General features: G+C 35.0%; 1 protein-coding gene and 2 long non-coding RNA genes across 3 annotated transcripts in view; 2 read left to right on the top strand and 1 right to left on the bottom strand.

Annotated features, from left to right (window-relative positions):
• Positions 1 to 747: 747 nt before the first annotated feature.
• On the top strand, positions 748 to 1151 carry LOC112163439. Its single transcript, XR_002922279.2, has 2 exons — positions 748 to 816; positions 905 to 1151. It is a non-coding gene; the product is annotated as an uncharacterized LOC112163439 (long non-coding RNA).
• A 4984-nt stretch (positions 1152 to 6135) lies between these two features.
• The window catches only part of nr5a1b (nuclear receptor subfamily 5, group A, member 1b), an 8542-nt gene continuing 4739 nt past the window's right edge, over positions 6136 to 9938 (top strand). The window contains exons 1-3 of the mRNA XM_036214629.1: positions 6136 to 6365; positions 6431 to 6572; positions 8795 to 9276. Coding sequence (XP_036070522.1) covers positions 6264 to 6365; positions 6431 to 6572; positions 8795 to 9276 — 726 coding nt within the window. The 5' untranslated portion in view covers positions 6136 to 6263. The remainder of the gene's footprint in view (positions 6366 to 6430; positions 6573 to 8794; positions 9277 to 9938) is intronic.
• The window catches only part of LOC112162810, a 5048-nt gene continuing 1518 nt past the window's right edge, over positions 6409 to 9938 (bottom strand). The window contains exon 2 of the long non-coding RNA XR_002922168.2: positions 6409 to 6615. This is a non-coding gene — a long non-coding RNA (uncharacterized LOC112162810). The remainder of the gene's footprint in view (positions 6616 to 9938) is intronic.

Here is a 9938-nt window from a genome sequence, read left to right as displayed (position 1 = left end):
AGAAGAAGAAGAAGAAGAAGAATAATAAAATATAATAAAGAATTACAACAACATACTCTGATTGCTTTCAGCAATCAGACAATAAAGTAAAAGTAAAATCAAAACAAAATTCCAGATGTCAAAACACAATTCTAAAAAAAAAAGAAACCTTTTGATTTGATCTATTTACTTAGTTTTGTTTTGCTAAAGTATTAGGTTGTTTAGACTCTGAGCCTGTTTGTGTTTGTTTTTGCGTTGTAAAATCTAAAAACTCAATAAAAATAAATACCTAAATAAGAAACATTTTGGAAAACAAAAGTATTTTTCAGAAAAATCAATAATAATTTTTCAAAATGGAGTGTGAATTTATGTATTTTTTGTTATTGTTTTGCTTTTTTAATCGTAGTAATCTTTTTTGCAGCGACTGATTCATTAGGTTGATTTGAACTTCAGGGCCACCGTAGACCAGCAGTTTGGTCTGACGTGTGGGGAACAGTGTTTGGAAGCTCCTTCTTTACAATTGCGTTATAAGTAAACTGTACTCTCCATACATCATGTGTGTTTGCTTTTAAAAAGCCGATATTGACTCAGTTTTTCTTTCTTTTGTGTATTCTTTTTTTTGTAGTAGTTTTGTTTTCATTTTTAGAGCGCTAAAATATGAAAGAAAATTGAGGGTTTTAAAATTCATGAAATAGCGTTAGGCAGTATTGACTTTCATTTTTACCAGAGTTACAGTCTTGTTTAATGAAAATTCTCTCTTTATTCGGGCTTGAGGACAGGACCTCCACTTTAAACCACAACTTTACGACGGACAAACATCCTCCATCTCTCTAAACTGTGAGTGAACCGGAGTGGAATAAACTCATTTCTTCTCCTCAGTTAAACGGCTGCATGAAAACCAAACAGTCGCCTGTTTGGCAAACAGCTGCTGGTGAGGAGGAGACCTGTATGCAGGAGAGCAGTCAGGTGGAAGAGGACGACTGGGGCAGATGTCAGCAGCTTCTGCGTTATGACCTGCAGCCACATAAAGCCTGATGACAAACATCACCCAGAAGATTCAGAGGGACGATCGCAGAGTGACTTCAGTACAAATGAGGGACAGCAAACACTAGTTTAGACAGGCTTTATAAACAGCTGTAGGAAGGTGTCCAATAAAAAATTGATGTATTTTATAAACAGTTTCTAATCAATTTCTGCTTTAAAATAAACAAAATTGTGTTGGATTTATTTTGGACCAGAATATTTAAGCAATATGTGTTTGATCATTTGCTGATTTTGAAGGTTTGTCCACCTTAAAAGAAATTAACAATCTGTCCTCCTGATGGTTCATTCGAACTGTGAGATAGAAAATCAGAAAAATCCACCTTAAAATCATTTTTATACATTTATCTTCATTGAGGGAAATAAGTATTTGATCCCCTAGTGACCAACACTTCATTTCTTTGATAAACACATTCACACCATGGAAACTAAAGAAAAAAGTGCTATAATTTTTATATGACGAACTTTAACAATACCGTCAAACACTTGACAGGAAGTTCTTGCTATAACCTGATCTGATTGTGTTTTGTGAACTTTATTATAAGTGTGTAAAAACCGTGAAATAAATGTCCGCTTTTCTATTTTCTTCTTGACATAATTCATATAAAAAAAAGAAGGTAATGAATACAAATCCAAATTTCTTGAGGGCTAAAGTAAATCTTATACAGCTCCTTATAGGTTTTGATCAGTAGAAAATGAGTACAAATGGCTCTTTTACTAAAGATTTCTGACCCCTGATCTAAAGCAAACAAACACTGTCATTGTGGCCCTCGTAACATGAGCTCTCCCTGACTCAGAGCTTTGATTAGTTTATTTCTCCATAAAGAGCTCCTTCTTTTCCTCTCCAGAGATCACTGGAAGTCATGGCGTCATCCTGACCTCGAAGAAAAACCTGAGGTGCTGCTGCTGGGCAGCGTCATTAATTAAGCCTGGTTCTGATGACAGGCAGCGCTCAGGGAAACGGCGCCGCTCATAAACACGACAGAAGGCTGACACCTGTCTGCAGCCACATTAACAGTAGAGGCCGTGCTGCCAGCAGTTCTCCTGCTCCAGGTAAACCTCACAGACTGCTGTCTGCAGCCGTTCCCCATGAAACCAGACGTGCAGAGGACAAGCTCCAGCTCAAATAAACTGCTACAGTATTACAGTGTTCTGTTTCTGTGATGGAAAGAGGTAGATACTGTATTACATGACACCAATATTACTGAAATGAAAGAAAAACATTGACAGGTTCACTCAAGTGTCACTTAACATGCATGAAACTGGATCCAATGTTGGTTCCTTAAAACCGCATGTCTGAGTATTTCTTCATTCAAATCTATGATTGAAAAAAAAACATTGTTGGAAAAAGCTTACAGCTGTGATGTAAGACCTAAAATGGCGAGCCACAAGCTCCTGCTCCACTTCATTCTGATGCATCCACTTTCAGACAAAGAGATCCATGAACGTCTTTGTTTTCCTCATCTGAGCTGGAATCTGGATCTAACTGTACAGCTAAATAGCTCTGTTATTGCTCACAGTTTTTGTTGCACCGCTAATGTTAGCTTGGGGCTGTAAGCTAGCCTGAGTGCGAACAAAGGGCTAATGGGATATCAACAAAGGCTTACTCCCATGCCAACAGTCCCACTCAATTCAATTCAATTTTTTTATATAGCCAAATATCACAGGAAAAATGGCCTGACTGGGCTTCACGCTGCTAATTGTACAGCAGCAGAAGGTTGGTCATAAAATAAACAATAGCTGGTTGCTAAACTAGCTAAGTAGAATAAATAAAACTGATTATTCCTGTCCGTAAAACTCCTTCTTCCCAGGACGGACAGGCTACCTACCAGGACTATTGAAGAGGAATTAGCTTATCTAACTCTACAACAACAGGTTTGAATAGAACTTTTTTTTTTGGTTCACTGTTTTGAAAACTCTTAACGTCTAATTAAAAAAAGTGAAAATTCATGCCTTTTAAAAACCACGGTAAAACACTTCATTAGCTCCATCTTAAGACAGTAAGGGGAAAAAAGGTATTTTAAGGAGTCAAGTTATAAAATTCAAATCAATATGGATGGAGCTTACTAGATTGCATTTTTCCACATAATTTTATTTTTTAGGAAAAATCGGTCTGAGTCTTTAATGGTTAAAGCTCCACTCCAAATCTATTTTGATCTATTGTAAAAGTGTCCCCAGTGGTCTTTTGATTATGATTATGCAGATTTTAACCAAAATCAAAAAATCTGTGTTTATTTATGGGACAAAGTTGTGATGGGGAAGTAAGCCTCCACTGATATCCCATCATCCCTCTCTCTCACTAGCTTACAGCCCCTCACAGCCCCAACCTAACATCAGAGTTATCCAGACGTACAGTTTTGATCCAGATTCCAGCTCAGATGAGGGAAACAAAGACGTTCATGGATCTATTTGTCTGCAAGTGGATGTATCAGAATGGAGCGGAGCAGGGAGGTTGTGGTTTGCAGATTGTAGCTTCTACATCACAAATGAGAGCTTTTTTAAACGGCATTTTCGTGTGCTCCTGGTTCACCAGTTTAAATAAATAATGCAGTTTTAATCTTAATTTTCATTATTTATACCCTTCATCATGAGTAAAATGTGACAAGAACATGTTAAAAACACCAAAATATGATTTTCAACGGAGTGTGTCTTTAACAGTGTAATCAGAGCTTTTTCCAACCATCTGGAAAAATTCAGGATCTTGCAGTGCAACTGAATGAATGAAAACAGCAAATAAATTCAAATTCAGAGACTTCTTCAAATTCTCTCTATTTATAATATTAATGTCTTTTTCAAATCTTTGTTTTTAAATACAATATCCCTTTTCATAAGAGGATAAGCCTGAGCAGTTCTCAGCATATTTTATGGTTCATTTGCATCTCCATTTGCATCAGATTTAGAGCAGTAAAACTGTGGAATGAATTCTCTCATACAAAAACAATCTGCAATTCTTCAAAATGTTGTAAAAAATGTCTAAAAAAGCATTTCATTTGAGTCTTTCTTATATTTGTCTGAATATTTTCTGTACTCAAAAGTACCCGTTTGGTCATACTGTCTCAAAAATGTTTCTCACTTTTCTCCTAATATTGTTATTTTATAGATGGTATATTTATGTTTTCTGCTATTAATTGGATTTCATTGCTGTTTTTAGACAAAGTCTGTTACTTGAGAACTACTAACGCATGTATTGCCACTTTTATCTTTAAAAACTTTTGGAATTTACACGTATATGTGCATATATATTTTATATGTTTGATTCTTTTGGGTGAATAAGCCAAGAGGGTTTTTCAGCTCTCCCTGCACTTGACTTTCTTTTCATGAATCCTTATTATGTACTTTATATGTTCTAAAGAATTAATCAAAACAAAAGCACAGCTTGAAGATATGTTGGGTCAATCGACAGGTGAATCTAACATCAATTTAGACTGAAAGATCGATAAAAACAAACAGTAAATGTTTATTTTGGAGTAAAGTCAGACCTTTAACATGGGAGTCAAGGGGAAATTGCAAATACTGACATCCATAATTAAGGATCCCCATATAATATCTTTAATATGTGACTGATTAAGAGGAAACATCCTTTTATATAAAAAAGACTTTTAAACCAGATGATACTATGAGCGGTTCAGTGAAAAACAGACCTCAGACACAAGTGCACAACTGTTTGAGTGCAGCACTCTAAAATCCTGTCTTCTTGGCCAGCAGGTGTCAGTGTGGTGACGTGATGTGAACTTTCTGAAAGAGAAGAGCTCCCAGACACTAAATTTCAGCCGTCATAAATGAATAAACGTGATTGTTTTGTTTGAGGAAAGCATTATTTGAGATGAAACATGAAAAAGTTCTGAGGATTCCTTGTGAAGATGAAAAAAAAGGATTGAAAACCTAAAAATAGACATTGTAGCTGAAAATTTGAAAACCGAAAAAAAATTGAAAATTTAAAAGCAAGACGTACATTTAAAAAAAGCAAAAAAGAATGTTTTGAAAATCAAAAAAAAAAATAACTGGACAATTTAAAAAAAATGTTTGGAAATTTAAAAAAACTGAAATCTTGATATAAATCTTGAAGATGTGAAAAGAAAAATAGTGAAAACTTGAAATAAAAAATATGAATGTAAAAATTATTGACTGAAATAAAGTATCCAATAGTAACAGCTGCTGTTTTGAATTTTCTTTTTTCCTCAATCTTCACTTTAAGTCCTCAGTTTATCAGCTTTAATTTGGATTTCAAGTTTTCACTGCTGAGCTGAGCCTAATTTTACATGGTTTTCATGATATATTTAAAGCTTCCAGTTTTTATTAATGAAAAAAAAATCAAATTTTCATTTTTTTTTTTTTAATTTTCAAAACCTTTTTCCCCCCAAATTTATCGTGTCTTGTTTTAAAATTTTCTATCATTTTTTCAGTTTTCAAATAAAAAAAAAAAAAAGTCAGTTACCATGTCTATTTTTCAAGTTTTCAATCTGTTTTTTCGTTCACTTTAAGCTGATCCTGATTTGACCCCATAAGATCAATGACAGAAAACAAACAAACATGCACCTATAAAGTTAATTGTAAACGTTGGTGTGCAGTAGGGCCGGCTGATACTGAGCATTCGGGTTCCGATCCGATACTGGTCAATATCCATACTTTTGTAAATGTCGTGGATGCAACATGAACCGGAAAATCTCAATAGTTTTTAATCACAGCAAATGTTTTTTTGTAAGTTTCCCTTTTCTAATTACTTGCTGAACATAAAAAGCATTTATCTGTGGGCTGGTATCAATCTGATATCAATTTGAGATTGATACCATCGATATCTTGGATCGATCCGCCCTGTTCTGGTGAGCAGACGAACATGAAACCCAACAACATGATTGATGAGGAACTAACCAGGAGGTGTCCATTCTCTCCAACTCCTAACACATTTTATTCTCATTTTTTTGCTCCTATAAAGGCAGTGAAATGTGTGTCGTTTTGTTCAACTACAACGTTTGTAAATGTCCTAAAGGACAGTGTGGTCCAGTGAGGACAGAAATGGTCATTTATTTGTCTGGAAAGATCTCTTAGTTGGATGGCGTCCCTCCTCTGCAGAGACGATGTAATGACACGACTCCATCCGACCTGTGGGACGGACACATAAAAACACCTGCTTTGACTGCAGTCCCTCTCTGTCAGCACAGATTTAGCAGGTCGGATTGTTCTGCTCTTTGTCGTTGACTAGGTTTAAATGTAGGCTTTTATTCTGGTCTGCTCTGCTGTGTAGGATGGAGTTTGGCTGTGAGGTGGACCTGGAGGAGCTGTGTCCAGTGTGTGGAGACAAAGTGTCTGGGTACCACTACGGTCTGCTCACCTGTGAGAGCTGCAAGGTGAGAACACAGCAGGTAAACAACAGCTTTGTTCAAGCTGACCTTTTTTTTTTAAACGTCTGCAGGGATTTTTCAAAAGAACTGTCCAGAACAACAAGACCTACACCTGCGTGGACAACCAGCAGTGCCGGATCGACAAAGCTCAGAGGAAGCGCTGTCCGTTCTGCAGGTTTCAGAAGTGCCTCCATGTTGGGATGCGCCTCGAAGGTAAGAGTCAGGAAACGGGATGGTGAGAGTTCTCTCACGAGAACTGTGGAAAACAACGACAACTTTAAAATACATTTCCAGGGTTTGAAAATGATTTATTTTAACCTCAAATCATTGAGCTTCAAAATGATTTTGTAAAAACAAGAGTTTAAATATTGTTTTAAGAAACCACGTTTTCTCTGCAGTTTAGAAAAAACTGAAGTACACATCCAGTCTCTGTCACTGCAAAAACACTCAGTCTCACCCAGTAATCTTAAGTTTCTAGTTTAACCCTTTAACTGTTCAAAAACAGAAAAAAAAACCACCTTTTTTTGCCTTGTTACGGAGCAGCTAAAGAGATATCAAATTTTAGAAAAATTGACGTAAAAAAAAAAATTGAAGTAATAAATTCAAATTCTGGTTACTAAACAGAACTTGTTTTTTCTAAAAATTAATGTAGTTAAAAAAATAAAAGAATTCTCATTAGTAACTGGAGCTCACAAGAAAGTAACTTTTTTGTTTGTTTTTTCTTAAAAATGAATAAAAAAACTTTCTGGTTACTGGTGCGCATCCATTAATGACCAGAATTCTTTTTATTATATTTCGATTTTTGTAAAAAAAAAAATGTTAACTTTAATTTTTTTTCTTCAATTTCCCTTTAGAGCGCGCAGTTAAAGGGTTTAAAAAACTTTTTGTACTTTATATAAGACAAAACTAAAACACCTTTTACTGAGATATGAATTTTAATTGTCTTGATTCGTCATTTAATCAGAAAAAAAAATCTTATTTTAAGCAGCATCTCTGATGAAACAAGTTTTTTTCAATTTAAGGTCTCTTGATCTCTCTTGATCAAAACTATAGTTTTATTTGACTCATAATTTACATATGAATGTAAAACAAATGTAAATTTATAATCTTAGTTTTATTTTAGGATTATTATGTTCTATAATGTAGTGTGGAGGGGGGGTTAAAAAGCATATATATATGTTATACAGACATTAAAGATGGAACTTTTTTAAGCTACACATAAATGTAAACAAAAACATTTTTAATAACCAGAGAGAAATACCTAAATATGAGGGTTTATTGTTAATTTTGCAGGAACTTATTTTAAGGAATCACACCAAGACAAATTCCTTAAAACAAATGATAAATTAAATGTGACGTCTTTAAATGTCACATTTTTAACTTAGGACATTTTTCCTGCAACATGGAAGACCAGCTGCATCTTTTTACTTAAAAAAAGAGACTGAAAAACAAAGAAGCAAGGGTATTAAACTCCTTTGTAGATTGATGTTCAGAGTTAGAGATTTTCTAATCGAATGCAGAATCTTTAACCTTTAACTACCCATCAAGACGAAATCAATTTTAAAAATGTATTTTTCCTGCTGCTTATTGCATAGATCTTCAACCTTCAACACTTTAAGATGACAATTATTACAGACCACAACCTGAACAGTCTTACGTCGCCTTTTACTATTATGATTAATATAATTAAACAGTTGTTTCTTCTTTTTTTGGCAGAAATGAAACATTTTTCCCACAAAACACTCATTTGTGAATTAAAAAAATACATTCTCGTGCATAGAAAATACCAATTCTGCCCAAAAAAATACAAAAGTTTGCTCAAAATACTGTCTTATTCCACAAAATGCTTTTTTTTTTTTTACAAAGTACACATTTTTTCTCACATAATACGAATTTATGCCCACAAAACCCTAATTTGTGGATAGAAAATATCACTTTGTGCCAAAAAATTGCCCACTTGCGCCCACAAAACAGTAATTTGTCATTCATACAAAACATTTAATTTGTCCCCACAACATAATAATTTGTACCCTAAAAATTGTTATTGGTGCCCACAAAATATGAAAATGTTTTCAACCTTTGACAGAGGTTTATATGACGTCCTTTCAAAATAAAAGACACCTAGTGTCACATAAAATAGTCTCAGTGCAGAAAATGTAGTGGTAGGTAGTGTGATGTCAGCAGTGATCAATTTCCAATTAGTCGACTATTAAAATCCGGATTTGTGGTAGCCTTACTTACAATCAATGTTTTTAAAAGTACGTTTTCTAAAAGTGTTCCTCCATTTGGTTGAGCAGGCAGTTAAAGGGTTAAAGAACACCCAGAGTTTATCCTTCATTTCCTCTCTATCTTTTCTTGGCAAAACATCCGATGAGATTTTATTTGCTCTTCAAATGTGGATGATTAAAAAGATGTTCTTGGCTTTTCTCTTCCAGCTGTCCGTGCAGATCGAATGAGAGGCGGTAGAAACAAATTCGGCCCCACGTACAAGCGGGATCGGGCCCTAAAGCAGCAGCAAAGAGAGGCTTTCATACGAGCTCACAAATTCAGAACCGAGAGCGGCACTCCTGTGGCGTCATGGATTCAGAATGGAGATTTGACTTTTACCGAAAGCCTAAACGCTTCCAGCTGGACCATCAAGTACAGCAACGCCGTCGTTGATGCAGTGACCCTAATGGAGCCCCGTGACCCCTGCTCAGGACTCAGATTCACACAGGATCCACGAACGCCTCCACTGGTGATGGAGTTCCTGCTTTATGATCCAGACGAGCTGCAGCAGCACAGAAACACGGAGGTTCACTGTGAGCAGGAGGCGACCGGCTGCTGCGCCTTCACACAGGTGTACGCCGTGGTGGACCTGCTGCTGCACTCCATCGTGGAGTGGGCACGCATGTCTGCCCTGTTTAAGCAGCTTCAGGTAAGATCCACTGACTGAGATCATGTGATGTGCATCTTTAAATGTATTAATTAGCTGTAATATTCACAATGAGTGGCTCTAAATGCAAGAAAAGGTGAGCATGTAGTGACAGAACTCCCATCACCTGTGGCTTTTTCATCTCTTAGCTTTCATATAAAAAGGTTAAGGATTGAATAAATAAGAAATTAGTTAAAAATCTAAACAGAAATGACAAAACTTAACAAGTCAAGCAACAAAGCAAAAAAGTTTAATTTACTGTCAAAAATTCTGTTGAAATGTTCTTTAAATATGTAGTTTTTATAATTATAGTTAGTCAAATAAAAGTCTTTAAAAGTCATTTTATTTTGGTAAAGTACACGAAGGTGGTTAAAGTTTTGAACAAATGTGGCTTAAAATAATTGAAAATGATTTAAAGTTTTCAATAAAAAGCTCAGATTATTCTACATGTTTTTCTTAATAAATAGATTCTACTAAAATGTTTATTTTTGAGATGAAAAGGAAAAAAAGCTGACCAAAATCCTAATGATAAAAACATCATGTTTGACTGTTTTGCTTTTTTGATGTAAGAAAAGCTGCTGACCTTTTTTGACACAGGGTGGGTTTTATTTTGAAAGGAACTAGTAAAAATAAAAGAAGCTACAATATTATATATGTATATATAA

Source organism: Oryzias melastigma, linkage group LG12 (genome assembly GCF_002922805.2).
Source record: "Oryzias melastigma strain HK-1 linkage group LG12, ASM292280v2, whole genome shotgun sequence".
Taxonomy (NCBI): domain Eukaryota; kingdom Metazoa; phylum Chordata; class Actinopteri; order Beloniformes; family Adrianichthyidae; genus Oryzias; species Oryzias melastigma.
Note: the sequence above shows the minus strand (reverse complement) of the source record. Positions and strands in the feature narration are given on the sequence as shown.